This window comes from Triturus cristatus, chromosome 4_1 (assembly GCF_964204655.1).
Source record: "Triturus cristatus chromosome 4_1, aTriCri1.1, whole genome shotgun sequence".
NCBI classification, from domain to species: Eukaryota; Metazoa; Chordata; class Amphibia; order Caudata; family Salamandridae; genus Triturus; species Triturus cristatus.
Genome location: NC_140585.1, coordinates 453,526,625 through 453,548,184, shown reverse-complemented (window position 1 = coordinate 453,548,184; position 21,560 = coordinate 453,526,625). Strand labels below are relative to the sequence as shown.

Here is a 21,560-nt window from a genome sequence, read left to right as displayed (position 1 = left end):
GACCAGAACACAAAAAGCATTGGTCCATTTGCTTGCATTTATAGTCTAGTGATAACCAGCATCAGAATAGAAATATTGCCACCGAGGACCCTCTTATAGCCCACCACTGGGACCAATCATTTACATATATGAGAAGCACTGAAAGAATCTCTTCATCACTGCATAGCCCAGAGAAACTCTTGGCCTATTACCCACCTCAGCCTACTTCCCTGATCACTCCAACATTCTCATTATTTGTGCAAACACCAACATAAACTCTGTACCAAATAGAAGATTGCATATTTTTTAATGATGTGGTTGTCTGTGGGCTAACATTGCATTCCAAATGCATCTCATTGATGCTTCTCGGGAGGTTAGAGAGGGGCATATTTACAAGCCCCTATCGCCACCAGAACGTCACTTTCAGTGACGTTGTAATGGTGATAGGGCCCTCGCCTTATTTACAAGGCAGTGTTTAGCAACTTAACGTGGCGCAACGCTGCCTCGTAAACAAGGCACCCTTTCACGCTGTATTTAGCTTGAAAGGGGAGGGAAGGGCAGTGGGTGTTGTGGTGGACCAGGGGTGTAACACAGGCCCCCGCAGCCCCCACGGTGTGGGGGGCCCAGCTCGAGGGGGCCCCCTCAGCACTGCACTCTGGCCAGAGACCTCCTGATTGAGCCTGGAGGGAGCGCCTCCACGTACCTTGCAGGGAGGCCCCCTCAAGTTTCGTCACACCAGTGTGGTGGGCGTTCCACCGCAACACCTAATGAATTTGACGCTGCGTAAACAGGAGGCAGCATCAAAATTAAGACCAGGGAAAACCTGGGCTTAAACAGGCGAAACAAGGAGAAATGCTTCAATTCTCGTTTTTGCTGTTTCAATGTGTGCTGCCTTGAGCAGCACACATAGAAACAGCAAATTGCCTATGATTGTTTATGTGCAGGAAAGTCCCCCTTCCTGCACATAAACAATCATTTTTAAAAAAAATGCTGTTTTGCAACTTCTATGTGTGCTTCATGAAGCAGCACACATAAAAGTAACAAAATGGCATTTAATGATTGTTTATGTGCTGGAAGGGGGACTTTCCTTTATATAAGCAATCTTCCCCCCAACGTAGACACCATTGCACTATGGAAAAAGGGTGTCTGCATTGGCGCTAGGAAGAAGAACTCAGCACCAGTGCTAGGGGAAAGGCAGGGGTGCACTGCATTCTTGCAAATACAGCACATCCCTGTGTTTTCAGAATGGAGAAGCATGGCGTTAGAAATGTTTGCTTAACACCAAGCTTCTCCATTGTGCTGTAAATATGCCCCAGAGGCTCTTCAGAAATTCCATAATATAATGAAATAAAACCACTACTGCACCTCAAACTGAAGACACAGAAAATTAATTCCTTCTACTTTCCCATCTGCACAGCGACATCCCAATCCAAACCTGGTGCGACTTCTCAAAGAGGATTGACAGCAAGTTAGATCTTGGACAACCCCAGAACATGCAATCACACATCACCTTTGCAGCCAAAGGAGCGCACAAAGTAGACTCCTCAGATGAATCAAAGCTCTTTTCCTGCAGAGGACTTTTAGATAGTAGTGCAGTCATTAGTGTTTTTAGGTTTTGCCTGACCCAGCGCATGCGCTGGTCTGGCGAGACTTATTGAGAGGGCTCCAAAAATTGCTACCAGCCCAGCCTTGAGCTACAGTGAATGTGAATTTACCGTGATTACTTTCACTTTCGCGGCTGCTTTGATGTTTGATCGCGATCGTGATCACTTTTGCGGCCGCACGGCCACTTGGCATAGCCAATAGGTCTCGCTTTTATAAGTATTTAGTTACGCAACTGTTGCATGGCTAAACACTTGTAAGGTCCCAAAGCCGAGAACTATTGGCTATGCCAATGCTTGTTTTAAATTGGGCTGAAACAACGCACCACCATCCAGCATTTCATTAAACCATGTGACCCTTCTAAATCCAGCCCTGAATGCACCAGCTTGTCTAGCGCGTCCATAGAGTGGAACAAAACTCCCCACTCTTTGTGCTGAGCTTTCTCCCTCTTGAAGCCAGAGAGTATTCAGACTGGCATATATGGTATATAAAAGCAATCACAGTGACGAGACGTATAACCTATGACACAAATTCAGTGTGATTTCCAAGGACTAGGGAGCTCAGAATTGAAACCTCCCTCTACAAAAATACAACATTTCTAAAACAGTCTTTTTGGGAGAATCCGAGCAAAGTTTATCGTCTCTGTGAAGACCATACCTATGTTACTTTCACCCAATAACTGACAGTCTCAATTTTCCGGTATCTGTTCCAGTCTTGCCCGGATTACAGTATAAACATGGTGTCACCCTCAGCACCCTACCTTCTTGGAGAACATCCCGCCAGCACACGATGATCATCTCTTCACTTCAAATTGCAAATAACCCGACTGCTCACTGGGATACAGCTTAAAGCTCGCATGAATATGTTGCTTATTTTAACCTGTCTTATTATGTGGGTTTCATATTATAAGAATTCGGGTAACTGTGTACCTTTTAATAGTGTTTAATATTATGTAAAACACGCAGGAGCCTTATGAGTCTGGTTCACATTATATAAACCGACAAATAAATAAATAAAAAGTGCACACTACCGATTTAAATCTCTCTACATGATCTCCATTCAAATCAGTGCAGTGCACTCAGTATCAAATGGGTTGCTGAGCTCACTGGCATCAATGTCTCACATATAATAATTTGGCTATGGGCTTATCTGCTCCATGCTCACCTATGACAGTTCAGACATCAAGCACACCCACCAGATGTTGGCTTTATGACTGCTGACTCACTCCCCAAAGCATGCTCATCATGATCACATCATTGATCTCTGTGACCGCAGAGGGTCGTGCCCTTGCACATTCCAGTTACAAACTAATGATAGATCCTCTGGGCACAAAGCCACCCACAAACCAGCATTTCCAGCCCAGATACTCAAAACACCCAGGACCTGAAATTCAACTTTCTAAATATAACTTCGGCCACTACCATGCCCACTACATACATAACCTTATCACTGACCTCCAGCTTGACTGCTTCTTCCTTGTAGGTACTAAAGGCAAAAGTTGTGGCCCATTAATAATCCACAAGACTTTTTAAGTCATTGTCACTTCCGATCGGGCAATGCCCATTCCAGGCTCACTGTACCAGGCTCAGGTGGAACAAGCCCAACCTTACATGTTACATCACTGTTCTGTTTTCCGCAAGATTTTGAGAGGTGGACATAGGCTTTTGGGTTTCAGTTTTGTGACATTGGACAAGAGATTTGAGTGGCTAGGGATCTAACTACAGCCAGTTTCTCATATTATGCAAATATTAAGATTTTTTTTCGTTGGAACATTCCTTATCCTGCTAACTAATTCTTTCTACAGCTTAATCCACTCGTTGAAATATGGAGGGCTAGAATCAGTACATTTTTTGCAAATCAAGTGTCTCGCAATCAGCGTTAGTAAGAAAATTAGTTTAATATCATTCTGGTCCTGATTTATTTTGTCTTTTTTATGCACATCAAATGAAATAAAAAATGTGCTTACCTCAAATTCATGATTGAGGACAGCTGATATTCTTCTACTTACAGCTTTTCAAAAAGGTTTTAGGGCTGGGCTGTTCACAAACATGTATATAATCTGCATTAGGGGCTTCACACCTCTTGCATAAAGTTTCTTGTGGCCTCACCCATTTCCACATCTTTCTAGAAATCCAGGAGGCCCTAAACAGAGTAAAGACCTCGATCCAATTGACCAAAAATCCTCATCCACCCATCATTCAGGCTTTACCATAGTAGGAGCACCTGTTCCACAAGAAGATATTTTAAACTTATTTATAGACTTGAAAATCTCCTACGTTCTATGGACAAGATAATGATCCACAGAAGCCTCAGGGCCTGAATGCACTTTTAACTCTCCTCCACATCTAAACTCTGTAAAGTACTCAATTTACATATTCTGACACACACCATAGCCACCCTTGCTCATGCCTACAGTCAGTGCCCAGACCTTATCCTGTAAAAAGATGTCTGATTTACAGGAATTACTTTTATCTCTAAGATTAACAGATGAACAGAAGAATTAACAGATGAATTATGACATCACACACCGAAAGTTCGGGGTCTTCAACTGTTTTTTTTCTCAACAGACTGGTTACTAAGGGCCTGATTTAGAGATCGACCGATGGGTTACGCCGTCAGAAACGTGATGGATATACCACCATATTACAAGTGTGTTATATCCAATGGCACTTGTAATGGGGTAAACAAAATATCCGTCTCGTTTGTAATAGTGTAGCCTATCCTCCGCACTCCCAAACAGGTTGAAAAACAACAGGCACAATAGTCTTCTCTTTTATCCATACCATTGTATCCCCACTAACTTTCTTCTTCATGATAGACTTGGCATACATTTTCATCTATAAATGATTCTGCCATCAACCAAAAGCCACCTAGAACTGCTTATAGATATTCAAATAATCCAAACCCCTATTAAACAAAACTTCTTACTGTTAGACTTGGCTTTTTCAGAGGGTTTATTCCCAGACTTTTTGCTGCTTGGCCTCATGTTTTTGAACTATTTTGTGTTGGTTTGGCACTTTACCACTGCTACTCAGTGCATACGCTTTCCATGTAAATTGTGTTTATGGATTGGTGTTTCCATGATTGGCATATTTGATTTGCTAATAAGTCCCTAGTAACATAGGGGCATACATAGGGGCATATGTATCAACCGAATTTTTAATCGCAAACGCTGCGATTCGCAAAAAACAGCGTTTGCGATTAAAAAATCGCAAAACGGGATGTATGAGGCAAATTCTCATCGCAAATTTAAGGAATCGCTAATTTAGCGATTTCTTAATTTTGCGTAAGCATTTAAGAAATCGCAAATTGCGATTTCTTAAATGATATGTAACACGCACCAAAGCATTGCGAATTATCCTTAAGAAATCGCAAATTACCACCAACTTCTAGTTGGTGGTAATTTGCGATTTCTGCTAAAAATTCACTTTTTGGAATTTTACAAAGTGCCACGTGGTGCACATACATGCCCTAAGGGCATGTATGTGCGCCATATGCACACACATGCTCATTTCAGGGGTGCATCAGGGTGTCATCATGACACCCTTGCACCTTTGAAATTATTCTCAAATTGCGATTAGCAAATTGCGAATCGCAATTTGAGAATTACTTCCCATTCATTCCTATGGGTCTCCTGGCCCATAGAAATGAATGGGAAGGTATTCCTTAATTGCGATTTCGCAATTTGCTAATCGCAATTAAGGAATTTTAAGAAATCACAAAAGTTTTGCGATTTTTTAAATACATCCCGTTTTGCAATTCTCAAATAGCGATTCTTTAAAAATCGCTATATGAGAATCGCAAATGGAGATGTTGATACATATGCCCCATGCACAGGTTTGGCCAGGGCCTGTAAATCAAATGCTACTAGTGGACTTGCTGATAGAAAAATTGAGTTTAGCATGCCTGAATTCAGGATTTCAGAATACATATTTTAGTAAAGAGGATTTTTATATTATGTGTTTGAAAATACCACTTTTAGAAAATGGGTATTTTCCTGTCTAACCATCTTGTGTGCTTCTGCCCTCTATGTATTCCCTGTCTGGGCTTAGAGTGACAGGAGCAGGGGATGTGCATTCACACTAGATTGACACAAGGGGAGGATGAGGGTGTTCAGCCTTTCCTGGGTGACTCATAGCCAGACTGAATAGACCTGCTTGCATTTACAGTAATGGAAGGGGTTGTGGCTTGCAACTGCATGGACTGTGGCTACCTCTCACAAAGCTGTCACCACCTCCTGTGGTGAGCCTGGCCTGAGCTAGGCTGAACTGGTTTATATGTGCCAAAGTAACTTTGTTTGTACCAACTTCAAAGAAAAATGTGGAATGAATATTGGTGACCTAACCCTAGAACTTTAGATTACTGCTGGACTAAATATCCTGATTGGAAGAAGAGCTGGAAGAGCTGCGAGGAGAGACTACCACTGTGCTCTTCTGGGTTGACCTGCAGTTGTTACTTCTGTATTGGGCAGGGAAAGGACTAGACTATTCTTTCTGCATTCTAAGTATCTCCAAGGGCTTGATGTAGAACTTACATCCTGTTGGAAGTCTCAGGGAAATCAAAGACTTCAACTTCTTCTGGGTACCGGCTTCTGGAACTCGATGTTTCAGCTGCCACAGAGGTAAAAGGTAACCCGACGCCGTCAATGATGCCACTGTCAGCTCCATGACCTAAAGGCACCTCAGAGGGAACCACGCACTTCACACCCCAACCCTGGTCTTGCCAATGACGCCGTCCACCGCCGTCACTGAGCCGCTGCTTGCACCGTGACCTGTGGGCACTGCACTCCACACCCCCTTGCCTAACACCACTGCCTTGGGATTCCCAACGAAGCTGCAATGCCGTCACTGATGCCGCTGCCTGCACCGTGACTTGTGGAAACTGCTCATGGAGAACACGGAGTACTCTCCCACTTCACACCGCAGCCCTGGTCTCACCGATGCTGCCGAACCAAGCTGACATCGATGCCGCTGCTTGCTCCATGGTTTGGGGGCACCGCTCTTAAGTTACACGGCGCACCGCCCCATCTGCATCGAAGCCTTGGCCAAATGACGCCAGCGCCATTGACTCCAGTTCGTCACCCATGCTGCTACCTGCAGCACGGACAGTGGGCCCCACACACTGCATTGTCCCATCTCGCACCGCAGCCTTGGGTCTACCGACGCCATTGCTTCAGCAACAACAACGACGCTGCTTTCACCGTAACATGTCAGCACCGCAACAAGCATTCCCCGCTTCGCACTGCAGGCCTGGTCTCACCGACACCACTGGGTGACCATCACTGTGCCGCTGCCTGCAGTGCATCCTGAGGGTACTGCATGTTGCACTGATACGCTTTGCACCGCAGCCACGGTGCCTGCTGATGCTGGCGCTCCTGACTTCAAACTCAAGGAGTTCAACCTGCAACGTGTGTGACTTCAAGGGCCTGATGACTCCTGAACCGAATCCCGGAACCGACGTCTCCGACGCCATTCCTGGGTCTCCTCGACACCGTAGTTGGCCAGCAATGCCGTGGTCAGCCAGAACTGTTGGATTTGTGTGCTCACAATGCTGTGATGGCCCCCGACAGAGCTATCGACTTCAAGGAACTGTATATAAAGCCAATTTTTGCTCTATTGGTATTCTGGATTACTGTATGTTGGATTTTTATCGTTTTGGTCTTGTTTTACATAGATAAATATTGGACATTTTCCTAAAACTGGAGTGGTGTCCTTTTGTAGTGTTTTCACTGTATTACTGTTTGTTGAGTGCAAATGCTTTTCACATTGCCTCTAATATAAGCCTGGCTGCTCGTGCCAAGCTACCAAGGGGGTGAGAAGGGGCTATTTTAGACATGCAATCCCCTTATCCTGACTAGAGAGGTGGATTCTGCCTGACTTAGGTGCATACCCTAGCTAACCAAAAATTACCGTCATTATTCTATGCCTCTACATGGATCGTAAGAGTTATTTAAATACAAAAAAAATACAATAACCTCTGTTCAACAATTTCAAACCTTATATACAGAATCGATTTACCTTCTTCTTACAAACTTACTATAATCAAACTTCACCCAGCAGAATGCACACAGTAATTAGCATTCTCCATATTGGCAACCACCAAACCAAAGTCTACATCACACATCAATGTCCTGCTCTCATACTCTATTACATCATATCAATCTTCTGCTTAAAGAACGGTTAGCCTTCCTTAGTTGTTTTGTTATCATTCAGACCTACTCTGCTTGAATTTGTTACTGTATCTAATCATGAGTTTCCCATATCCCCAATAAACATCTTTTATCACAGTATTGACACACACATACAATAACTCATTGGTCTTAGTGATCCTCCTGGATCAGACAGCTGCATTCAATACAGTCCACTCGACAGGTCTATACGGTCAAATTCAAGATTTCACTGATACATAAACAGATATGAAGAAGCACCCTGAAACTGAGTGGTGTACTCATCCACAGACTTTGACACATATTCAGTCTACCCACCCTCTTTCCTTTTACCTTTGTGTGGAAAAACCAGTGGCATTTATATAAATGCAAACCTCAAAATGAGAACCGTGGTGAACATCTACATAAGAGAAGAATTCTTCCAAAGACCCAAAGAAGTATGTTCACAAAGGTCCTCCCACACATTGTTGCAGAACTATCTGCCTCTCTGTCTGGTTGCTTAATTAGCACATGATTTCACTCTATCACTGCAGTTCTACTGACCTCCTTTCTTACCAGCGTATCCATCCCCAAACAAAAGGTCCAGAATTCTACCACCAATTGTGTAATTTTGGCTCGAAAAGAGCCACTTTCTAACCCTCAGAATAACGCCTGTTCCTGCTGCTCAGAGCAGGCCTCCAGTTCAAAGACCTGTGGGCTGAAGGTAGCTTCTCCTACAAGTGGCTAGGAGACAGCACCGCAGTTTACCTCTTCAAGAAGATTGCTCTCTCTTGCCCACCAATACTGCTTTTAATGCAGCACAACACACAGATGTATCAAACCTGAATGCCCTGGTAACCAATCGAGATAGAGTCTTCTCTTATTAGCCCTGGTGCTCCTGCATACCAAATAAGCAACACTGGAGCCATTCATAAACCACTCAAGGAGAAACTTTAAACATTTTCTCTTCATCAAACTAACAAACTACCAGAGTTAAGAGCAACAGGGAGACGAGAGGAATCCTGCAGAGAGACACACCTAGCGTAGAGATGAGGGAGCTGCACAAAACATGTAAAGTAAATACCTACAGTAACTATACAGATTGTAATGCTGCAGCATTTTTGCTTACGAATGCAGGAGTTGCTTCATATTTTACTTCAGTGCAATATACATTTTCCACTGTTGTCTCTGGCTACAGTATAAACGTATGAGTTACATACACAATGAGGTGTTTGTAGGGCTATACTGGGGAAGTAGCCCTGGCAAAAATGCTCTAACCAGCCTGCACCCTTTGTCTCCTTGGGCAACCTCTCTCTTGCCATATGTCCATTCTCTCACTCTCCTTCTCTTCCCTGTTCTCCGCAACTGATTACCTTCTCTCTACCATCACTCTCCCTCCCTCTCTTTCTCTCTCTGTCGTGAAGCCTCCCTGTGCCTGCTGCAATTAACTTCTTGGAGCTGGAAAAGTGACCAGAGGCCCCAGGAGCGGCCTCCAACGGCTCCAGCCTCCCGGGAAATGCACAGTGGAATAAGAGACCTATCCGGCACCGAGCTTTCCTTGTCAGGATACTACAGTATCATTGTGCTGAAACATACATTTAGTGGGTGTGTCTAAACATCAAATGGCACAATAACTGTACTAGAAAGTCAATACACGTGCCATACAATAACAAATGTCATCCAAAATGGTGTTTACTCTATGGAAAAAAGACTGCTTTAGATCATGAGTCTGTTATTTAATGGATGCCTGATAGGTAGCTCTTATTTGATTTCTACCTGTGGTAAAGATGGTTGTGTAATCATAACTTGAGAGGATAAATTAAACAGGGCATGGCTACTTATTGTAGCCTGAGATAGCAAAAGCAGGCTGAGGTTGGAAATGTAAACACTGCAGGCAAGCTGAGGCAAATTCAGGTGCTGCTGTAAAGAATGACGCCGGCATTAAGGTATTATGTACCTCGCCCATTATCCCTGCATGTAGGAAATAATGAGTGTAAACATTTGTCAAGCTCTCTTCTTCCTCCGGACCCTGTCGAAAGAGCAGCCATGTATTTTTAGAGGCTCTAAGGGCCTAATTTATGAGGCCCTAGTCGCATTTTTGCTCTGCTGGGGCATCACTTTTTTTACGCTTCGTTGGGGCAATGTGCCGCAGTATATTTACAAGCCAACGCAAAGCCACTTTACGTGGCTTTTCATAGCCTTGTAAATATGTGCTCCTTTTACGCAGAACACTGTATGAAAGGGGCACTCCATGGGTGTTACTGAGGGTGTTCCCACGCAACGCCCATGGAATCTGAAGCATTCCCAGATTTACGAGGAATCATAAACTTGGGAATGCATCAGAATACTATGTCTCCCCAGGGTAGACATATGAGTGGCGCCACGAGGAGAAATACTTTTTATTATCCTCATTTTTAGGTTGAGCATTCGAGACCTCTTGTATATACTTTATTATATACTTATATGTGTATGTACTTTGTGAGCTCTGGAGATCAGCCCTAGGACTTGTCTGCTTCCGCCTGGGACTTTTTTTCTGTTCAACTGCCTCTATTTAACTGTCTTGAGAGAAAACGACCAGCAGAGGTCAGTAAAATACCAGAATTGCTTTCTGCTGAGGGACTTTCTTTAAAAAAAAAATCTGGCAACTACCTCTATTTAACTTTCTTGATGGAAAACGACCAGCAGAGGTCAGTAAAATACCAGAATCACTTTAGCATTCTCTAGATTCCAGTCCATAGAAATTGTCTTCCACGAACACCCGTAGACAATAATATATTTTGAGTGATATGACCACCGAAGACCATGCTTTTATATTAAAAAACAGAGCTTTGGACTTTACCATTTCCCGCTGAAAGGCAATATTTCTCTCCATGTGTTCCCATACCTGGCATGTCAGTCAGTTTGGTGCTTACTTTCCCTCCATGTTAAAGAACAGTAGATGTTTCAGCACCCAGGCTAATGTGCTGCATAGCTAAATACATAAACGGTCCCAAAGGCGAGACCGATTGCATTGCAAATGCTTGTTTCCTCTTTCTATGCGTGCTGCATTCTGCTTTCTATGCGTGATCTATATTGGTTTAAAATAAAAAGAGAGAGGGGCTCAATAATTACCAAAAAGGAAATAGAGCACCCAGTAACTGTGAAGTAAACAGATTTTTTCCTTTTTGGACAACCACTCCTGAGGTTATGACAAATATTCCTTCTCATCTAACTCCTACTTTCAGTATTCAAACAATCACTCACATGGATGGAACACTTACACATAAAAAACAATTGTAATAGAACAAGCTATTTATTAGCATAGAGAAATACATTCACAAGTATATAGTCAGTATAAAAAATACATTTTCACTTTAGTTAAAAAAGACAAATGAAAACATGATAGTATACAGGAGAAAGTTATTCAAAATAAAAGACAATAAATTTTTTCATGTGGCAGTTAATTCAGACCCCTAATGGGCAACATAGAGTAAGGATTCTCTTCCTTATTTCAAATAACTTGTGTGCCCTTTCTGAATTTTAACACAAAAATAGTGCGTCGACGCGTTTCGGAGGTTTCAAATGATCATGGCCTCCTTCTTCAGGACAGTTACAATTTATTTCTCCTCCAGATTTATAAACCTAATGTGAAAAAATAAAACATTCTTTTAGTTTTCTAAAAATATATATATATATATATTGTCGATATATCACACTATACTCTTTATTCTATCATCTCTTTTAATACACTTCACACAATATCAGTGTAGAGGTGCTATGTGAACATATATGTATGACCCCCAAATACAACGGGCATGTGTATCAGAAAAAAAGACAGAATTATTTCCTTTTAATACTCTTTACATTATGTTTGTTTAAAACAATATTTTCCATGCTATAAGTGTTTCCATCCATTCATCCTGCACACCTATTGCATACTCACATCTATTTATTGCAAAGAGTCACCTACGTATCATTTGGTTATTAATTCATGTATAACTCACCTGTGGAATCGCACTGAGGTGTTTTTCAGTAAAAATCTACAGTGAGGTTATTTCAATCTTTCATGGTTCCCCACGCTGTCGAGAAGCATAAACATATTACTTAAAGACAACATTTCATAAGCAGGGGAACAAGTCTCCCTATGACAGAATCATAATTTCTATTGAGGATTGTTTATGGTTTAGTACCTCTAGAATCATTCATCGGTAAGAAGATGTAAAATCCTTGAATTCTATTTATCGTTTCAATTTATTCCTATTAAAAAAGAGCTGTATTAAGTTACAGTCACTTGCTGTCAACTAAAAAGAACAAATTTTTGGTCAAGAAAAGTTCGAAAGTTTTCCTGCTCACCTGTGAGATTAGAGGGTATACTCACATATAGGGATTCTTTCAACTTATTCCTATTAAGAAAAGAGCTATATTAAGTTACAATCACTTGCTATCAACTCGAAAGACAAATTTTCAGTCAAGCAAAAGTTCTAAGGTTTTCCTGCTCACCTCTGAGTTAGAGGGTATATTCGCGTGTGGGGATTCTTTCACTGCTCCGGGTAATAATTACTCGTGGCTGTATCATAAATAGAACAACAAAAGTATAGAATGTATATATTTATGTATATTTCTCTCTCTGATATTATTATAACTCTAATTAGTTATCTGTTGTTCTACATGTAGCTAGATATACAATGTTCCCCTCCAGTTTTATTCTACTCTGGTGGTAGTGCCTCATCACTATCAGGAAGTTTTAAGCGGTAAAGTGAAATACGGCGTTTGAAACGGTTCAGTGCTATATGCCTGTACCTCGGAAATACCCTTACAAAGTGGGAGGTGGCGATGTTCATATTCAGTCGGTGACACTGTCTAAATTCTAATTTGCTTTAATTCGTATCCATAGACCAAGATATGTTAGTGGTTATCTTTATATGTGACTATTCACGCTTTCTCTAAATAATTTTTTGGCCAGCAAACAATATGAGCTATATAAAGCGGTGAAGGCATAAAATGTTACTAACGAATAGTGCTACAAAATAGTGAATCTTGTGGTTCCGAAATAATGTAACTAATAGTCGCATACCTTAAATATCTTTCAATACTGACTACGCTACGTTTTAAGATGTTGCAGATTCTCTAATGGCATCAACATACCTCAATGAGTCCGACGGCTTGTGTTCCCGAGCAGCTACTTCCGCGTCTGTCGGATCGCGGGAAATATTGAAGAAGGACAGTGTCTAAGGGCCGAGTTTTTATAGTAAATAAACTATGACATCATCTCTCCGCGCCACTATTGAATGCGATTTTTACTGTTTTACAACAAAAACTTTATTGATCATGACAAACATCAGTCTGAACAATATATACGAAAGTAATGGAAAATAGACGGTATTTCTATGATGATAGAATACCGCCATTTGTTTACAAATCCATAAAGCTAGCGTGTTTTAAAATTTATAGATGTGTCCTAGGTTCCCAAGGTTTTTCTTTGTGTTAGTACTGTTCAACTACCTATACAAAATGTGCAAACGGCTATATTGCTATTACCTATCAAGGAACCATCTGAGTTTATCTTGACAAGGGAAAATAGTTTCCCATACAGTTTTTTTCATATTGAATTATCTCTGTCAAGGCTACAGGGTACGGATAATAAAGTAAAGAGTAGATAGTACGTGGAGAATTCAGTGCACGGGTTAAAAGGTTGATATATTACGTGACCAATTTCATCCAATCTTCTCTGGTGTTGAGGCCCTTATTAACCGTGTCAAGGGTAGAAATATACCACTGTTCTCTGTTTTTACGCTTACTGTCTATATTTCCCCCTCTTTTTGAGCCACTTATCTTTTCTACAATATACCATGAAAAATCAGTGTATTTATGTTTAGATTCCCTAAAATGTTCAACCATGGGGGCATTGATTTTACCAGTTTTTAGTGCCGAAGGAGGCCATAATCATTTGAAACCTCCGAAACGCGTCGACGCACTATTTTTGTGTTAAATTCAGAAAGGGCACACAAGTTATTTGAAATAAGGAAGAGAATCCTTACTCTATGTTGCCCATTAGGGGTCTGAATTAACTGCCACATGACAAAATTTATTGTCTTTTATTTTGAATAACTTTCTCCTGTATACTATCATGTTTTTATTTGTCTTTTTTAACTAAAGTGAAAACGTATTTTTTATACTGACTATATACTTGTGAATGTATTTCTCTATGCTAATAAATAGCTTGTTCTATTACAATTGTTTTTTATGTGTAAGTGTTCCATCCATGTGAGTGATTGTTTGAATACTGAAAGTAGGAGTTAGATGAGAAGGAATATTTGTCATAACCTCAGGAGTGGTTGTCCAAAAAGGAAAAAATCTGTTTACTTCACAGTTACTGGGTGATCTATATTGGTGCATACTGAGTGTACAAATTTTTAAATAGACTCTCACATTCTATTCTAAAATTGGTTATTCTTCTGTATATGGGTGCAAAGATCTTACCCTGTGTATATATTAAATGCGTTTATAAAGCTCTTCGTCTGCATTCAGACCTGTGAGGATTTTGGTATTCAGGAGAACAATATACCTGGCCTCTAACTGCCTAGCTCCTTCCCTCCTGTTTTTTGGTACTGAATCTATGATAAGTACAGCTAAATTTCACATCTGCCTTTGTGGTGTTCATGTATGTGATGGGCAACTGGATAACTTTTGTCATCATTTCTGATTGCCCTTAGTTGTTGTAATATTCTTACTTGAGCCATATGTATTGTCCTCCCCATGAGTTTTGGGCAGGGACATTGCAGTATATAAACTACATAATCCCTTCTACGTGTGCAGATGTTACATATTTTCACAGGGTTTTTTAAAAGTGGCATGCTTTATCCTTATATTTACACCAAATGTACACGCCTTGCATTTTGACATTTCCAAGATCCTGGGCACCCTTTCAACCATGTCTTCATCTTTTGCATCTCCAGACTAGTCACTACAAGTTCTTGGCGCATGGTTTTTGCTCTCCTGAAAGTAAGTGTTGGCTTGCTGTTCACCATACTTCTCATGTTGAGTCGCTCTTGATTAAGTGCCAATGCCTCATCAAAATCTGTCTTACTTTCTGGTGATACAGATTATACCCTGTTATCATCCTGGTCGTTTACCTGCCCTTTGCCTCCTCTTTTCTCTTTTTCTTTTTACTGTGGGCAAAGAGCAGGGACTCTCTGGACACTTTATCTGCCTTCTCCTTTGCTTGTTTCAAGGTTACTTTACTATAACCTCTTTCTGTGAACTTCAATTTTAGTTGACACTGAGCCTCTCTAAAGTATCCTTATCACTGCAATTTCTAATCATTCGCAGATGTTCCACGTAGGGTATACTTTGTTTCACCTTGACTGGGTGGAAACTCTTAGAATGCAAGATTGAATTAGCAGATGGTGTTTTTTTGTATGGTTCAGTGTGTATTTTGTTGTCCTTCACAAAAACTACTAAGTCCAAAAAAGATACCTCAGTCTTGCTGATATTAGCGGTGGATCTTAGATTTAAGTTGTTCACATTTGATTTAGAAGCAAAGCTCTGGGCAGATTTGTGGGTACCATTCCATAAAATAAACAAATCATCTATGAATCTAGTCCATATTACTATATTTTCCTTCCACTACTTCAGATATTCCACTCTGAGCACTTGCTCCTCCCACCATACCATATGTTAGTTGGCATAACTGGGGGCTAAGCAGGTGCCCATGGCAGTACCACTCGTTTGTTTGTATGTGTCCTTCCCATACATAAAAAAAGTTGTTTTCTAGGCACCACCTTGTCATTTTGAGCAGTATATTTGTATGTTGGTGTAGTGAAAATAGGCCTCAGCCCCAGAAAGTGACATAACTCAGAGGACATCCTTGTGCGAAATACTTGTGTAAAGTGATGTCGCATCTAACATCATTTGCACAAAAGACCCCTCCCAAGCTATATCATAAATTATTTTCAGAAAACAACTTGTATCTTGTAGATACGCTGGTGTGATCCTGACAAACTCCTGTAAAAAATGATCAATGAAGCATGAGGTAGTTTCGAAAAGGCTACCGATTTGTGGAAATATGGATTTTTCTGATCAGTTATGTCCCCTATCTTGGACCCCAACGGTTTCATGTATGAATCACAAATACATGTATGTTCCCTCCAGTTCCAGTTATGAAGACGCAAACACATGTGCGTCCACCGTCAACATGTCCTCTGTCAGATCCGCCATGAATAGGCCGGATATTCCATTCCTAAGTATGAAAGGCCACCGGCTTTATATGGTTCACTTATGCCATTTTATTGTCCAGGCAAGTAGGCCCTGATTCTGTCATCAAACTCTTCTTGCCTTCTGCCTCTGAAAGCTCCAGTTTGAGCCTGCATCTGTGACCATGAACTTTGTCTCATTCTCTGCGCGGCTCACGAAGCCTGCTGCTTGCCAAAAACTGTATTTCACCTTCGAAATTATCTGCTCCGTTCTCTGCCCGATGCATTCCTGTCTAGCAGTTTAAGTAAACATTCTTCCAGCTACCGAGCAAAGGCTCGGCTTCTCTGTCTTTATGAAAGTAATTCATAGCCCTATTGCTATGGAAGATTTCCGCCCTCGCATCTAGTGTAGACACTTAGACGCTTGTACACGCACTAATGGTCAGTATAGTCAGTATAGAATAAGATTCTACTCGAAGAGACCTCTCTTTTGGATAACTTAGTTCTTTAAACATAGGATGTTAGATATGATTTGGGATTAGGTTGACTTGACCCTCCAGACTTCTGTCGCCACATGTAGAGCTAAATGTCAAGTCCCCTTCACCCCCTAGTTGCACGTCAATCACACGTCATGCTGCTGCGCGCGCATTTCTGCCAAGTATTTCTGCTGACATTGCGAAATTCTTTCATAGAACCACCCTCTTATGACATCACATCTGATGACGTTCTTTAAATCACTCCCAGTTACGCCTATTTTTTGCTACGCACGAACATATTATCACCACTATCAATTGTTACGCCTCTTGTATTTGCTTCACTGTAATGCTTATTGTATAAAAGTAATTGATTGTCAATAATGTATGTACTTCACTTCCTGAACCTTCGTGGTGATGGAACTTGGAGCAACCGATTATAATCGACCATTGGAATAAAGCCCATTCCGAACCTCTAATACCACGGATTCTGCCTCTTATTTACTGAGCTATTTTATTATGTTTCTGTATCAAATTAAGTCCCGGTAATTAAATTATTTACCACAGATTGCAGATATAATTGCCTTTCCCGGAGGATTTGTGCGATTTCTGTGTATTCTCGGGATCAGGTACAGTATAGGTGTTATTGGTGTTTCTACTTTTAAATACTGATATTCATCTTGTGAGATCAAATCCAATCCCCTCCATTTTGCTAGTACATCAAAATATTTCACCTTAACCTCTGACACTTCCAAGGGTATTTTTTTGCAATAACAATTTCGATCTTGTAACTGTAATTTCGCCTCATCATCATATAAACTTAATGGTCATACAATGATGTTTCCCGCTCTGTCAGATTTTCTGATCACATCCTCTCTCTTTTTTATTTTCTTCATTACTTGATAGTATCTCATTTGCCGTGCATCTTTAGATTTTGCAAACTTTTCACTCAACTCAATAGATATTACTTTTAAGACTGAGATTACTAGCACTGAGTAAATATCCAAAGAGTCCTTGGTGTCATTGGGAAAAATACTGATTTTGGTTTAAAATTAGTTTTCTCCCTCCGTTAGATATCTATCCCCAAGGCATCTGCTGTCTCTCTGGTTGTTAATAGTGGCTCACTGCCTTCATTAGTTCTTTCTAATTGCTCCAGTTCAACCAGGAGTTCTATATCCTGGACCGCTAGATTATTCTCTCCTAATGTTAGAGTTTCCTCTTGAATTCATCTGTAAAACATCTTTGTTTGCAAAGAACATTTTTAGTATTCGCATAAACTTCAAAAAATATATGTGCATTTTTTCTATAGTAAAAATTTGTTGTGGTGCAGTAAGACAAACCTAGAGATAAAATGTTTTCTTCCTCTTCAGTAAGATTAATGTCTGAAAGATTGATCACTGTAATATTCTTCACTGCTTCCATTACTTGCGTTGTCTCATAGTCTTGGGTTTTGTTCCTGATCCTAGTTCCATGCCATTTGTCTCTTCTCTGATGTTTCCTTTGTTCATTTTACCTCTTTTTTGTTGATATTTTTCCGGGCACAGTCTCACATTCAGAGTGCGATCTAACCGTAAAAAACTGAGCTCTACTAGGACCGTTGGTGGTGCTCTGATTTTACCTATATCCCCTAGTGTGCCTTCTTCAGGATTCATCTCTACTTCTGAACTGAATTCCAAACTTGTTTTAGTTGTTGCAGGTTGACTGCGGTTTGGTATTTTAACCATCTGATCTTGTTGCCTTAGGTTTTCAAATCTACGTGCAAAAGTATATATCTGTCCTCTTTGGTAATCAATATAATCTCTTAAAAATGTTGTTGATTTCCTCTCCTTTATTATTTGCTCATACTTCTTGAGCCTGACTTCCATCTCCTTTTCATTCTTTTTGATTTATTCTTTATTTACCTGTCCGCTTAGCTCTTGTTCAAATATCTTAATTTCACCCAAGATTCTGTTCCGATCTCTTTCAGCGTACTTAACTAATATCTGCATCATAACCTTTGAAGAGTGGGCACTGTTGTCTGCCCATTCTCGTAGCATCTCTTGGTCTGGATTCTCATAGGTGGTCGCAATCAATACTCTAAGCACCCTGAGAACTCTGCCTACTTCTAAATACTTTTGGAGCAATTTGCATTCCCACCATTTAGACGTCTCCGTTTTGTGTAACTTTTCCAGTCTCCTTAGTTTTGTGTGTAAATCCTCTTCTTTTGATATCATCTTGGTATGTGTCGATACAGTTTCATTAGAGACTACTCTATTGTCATCAAACATTTGCTCAGCCGCTTCTTCACGCTCCTTTAACCAATTTGCTGCTATTACTGGACTATATTTCCCGTTGCTTCATGTTTACTTTGCTTTGCATGATTCCCTGTTCACCGTCTATATCACAGCTGCCTCTCCCTATTCCTCTTACACTTCTCGTGCCTGCCCCCTCCTAAGCCCTTGAAGATGTAAAGGAATTGCTTACCTGCCTGCACGGGTGTCCCCTGACACTCTGGCCACCGGTGCATCTTCCTCCGTGTCGTCTCTTCCTCTAAGCCGCGTTCTCTTCATCTTCAGGCAAGTGGGGTTGTGTGGTACTGCTTCTCCGCAGTTACTTCTGCATCCGCTGGTATTACTACGCGGCTCCAGAACGAGGTTGTGTCTTTTATTGCACAAACTGCAGTGGTAAAAACACCTTTATTTCATAGGGAATTGTGAAATATGGAGTTGATCATCATGATAACAGCTCCCAAACCACTTCTCAGGGCATTAACGTTGTTGGGGCTAATAGGATTATGTGGCATGGAGGATCAAATTATGTGGCAAGGTTATCTAAATTATGTGGCAGAAAATTCAATTTCTCTGTTAGTATTATTTTTATCTATTTAAGGAAGTAACATTTTGCAAAAGTTTCAAGTTATGTGGCTAATGTTGTGGCAGATACAGTAAATTAATAACTATGCAGTGCATGCTGTAGCAACAGAATATCCTGAATCCATGGATCCTCTGTATTGCCCATTGTTTTATTAACAATGTACTCAAGAAAAGCAAGCAAAGCCTTAACATTCTAATTCGATTCAGAGTCCCCTGTTAGCTACACTTTGCAGAAAATAACAATCTCAAGCTAATGTCACGTGTAACGTGGTCCAACATTGCCACTGAGGGGTTCTGATGACATCATAAACCATGAGCCCGAAGGCCTACTGCCTAGCCCTTTGATGAATTCTCTACAGTTGTACGTGAATTCTGAACCCATGAACATCTACAGATATATATGGTAGAACAACAGTGTTAGATTCTCTCACTCAAGATCTGTTATTTAATTGCGCAAATTGCTTGCTAAGTAACTAAATTCTACTTACTTGCACAAAAGGTTTCTTGGCTCGTGTCCAATATGACAATCGTTTAGTGTTCTGAAATTCCTTTATGTCTGACTAAAGGTGGACCATCGTGCATTCGTGTTTTGTTGCAGTGCTTTGAAAGGATAATTCTTCCAGCATCCTAGAGGTAGTGTACAGGTTCTCTTTTCTGGCATTGCATGTCATGGAACGGGAAGAAAACTCAACGTGTAATTGTAGAACAATGTTCCAACGCCTGGACATGTGCGTGACAACACTTATTCATGGTATTTTCATTTGTTCCTCTTTCTTGTTTAGGTGAATGTTTTGTCACTGGCCAATCCCATTTCAAAAGTTTTGACAACAAACACTTCACCTTTAGTGGAATCTGCCAGTACCTGCTTGCAAAAGATTCGAAGGATAACACGTTTTCTGTTGTTATAGAAACAATGCAGGTAATGTTTTCCTTCTCAAAGTTCATGTTAAGACTGGAGTTATAATAAGCACCAAACGCTGATTCCATGATTTATGCTAACGAGTAACCATTCATCATCGTTTCAATGGGGCTGTGTGCTTTCCTCCATGCAAGTGATGGTCGATAATGGAAGCTCAGAGTCCACCATTTCTTTGCAAAGTTCAGTTGCACCTCAGTACTGTTGTCATAAGTTTGGTTGTCTGAGCAATAGTTACTGTATTTCAGTGATAACATTACATGCCTCAGTCATCCACAGTTAATGTCCTTATGGTGGAGATTCTGACGTTTGATTAGCACTACAGACGCTAATATGACCTTTCAGAGCTTTTGTATTGTGTGATAACCTCCCAGTAATGCGAAAAAGTCAAAAGTATCAAGGTGTAGATCTGAACTCACCCAACAGAAACCTTTCATAACAGAGCACACTGTGAAAGAGACAGACACAGTGGTTGACAGCCTGGCTTAGGATTTCCATCATGTAACATATAGGGATGCCACTTGTTCAAGGCACAGTTATATATGCAATGAAATATTGGGATTTTTACACTAATTTAATTTTTGTTATGGTAATTCAACTGTAAACGGATCTTATTATAGCTTAAATTGTCAATGTAATCACTGCATAAAAAGTACACAGGGAAAATCTATTGATAGTCAAAAGTACAGAAACAACTGCCCACAAGACTTCTAAAACTGACTCGGGTTCCAAACCACTGTTCCCGATTCGTATGTGCCTTGCGCTGAAGACACTACTAGATATCGTCTCCTTTGTATTGTGAACGAGGAAGACATCTATCCTCCTGAATCCCATTCTGGAGGAAAGCCTACAGTGCTCCAGATATCCAATGTCTCGAACACTGTCTGCACCTCATGCACCTGCCTAACGCTCCATCCCACCAAAACAGAAATCCTGCTGTTCACCATGAAAAACAAGGTACAAAATTGTTTGAACATCATGAAACTGAATAGGATCAAACTTCAACTTTCACCCATCATCAAATTGCTAGGAATCACCTTCGACACCACCTTTATCCTCATGGAACACCAACACAAGCAGATGACCCAGCACCAGTTTCTTCTACTAAAGAAAGTGAAACCATTCCTCTCAGAAAGTGACTTCAGAACTGCTGTTCAAATTGTCTTACAATGGCATCTAGATGGTGGCAATGTCCTGCTCCTATCCTCCGAGACTCCACACTGGTCCCTGTTCAGAGCATCATAAATGTCACTGAATGCCTCATCATCTCCAGTCAGATTGAACTCCACTGGCTCCCCTTGCCAGGCTGCACAATCTTCAAACCCAGCTGCATCATCTACCAAGCCATCACATCTGCCACCCACACCTATAGCATCTCTGATGCCTCCAGGTGCACAAGCATCTAGGCCACCATTGGACTAA

General features: G+C 40.9%; 1 protein-coding gene across 1 annotated transcript in view; it reads left to right on the top strand.

Moving 5' to 3' along the window:
- VWF (von Willebrand factor) overlaps window positions 1-21,560 on the top strand; it is a 1,048,714-nt gene that overhangs the window by 215,743 nt on the left and 811,411 nt on the right. The window contains exon 11 of the mRNA XM_085652611.1: window positions 20,005-20,141. Coding sequence (XP_085508737.1) covers window positions 20,005-20,141 — 137 coding nt within the window. The remainder of the gene's footprint in view (window positions 1-20,004; window positions 20,142-21,560) is intronic.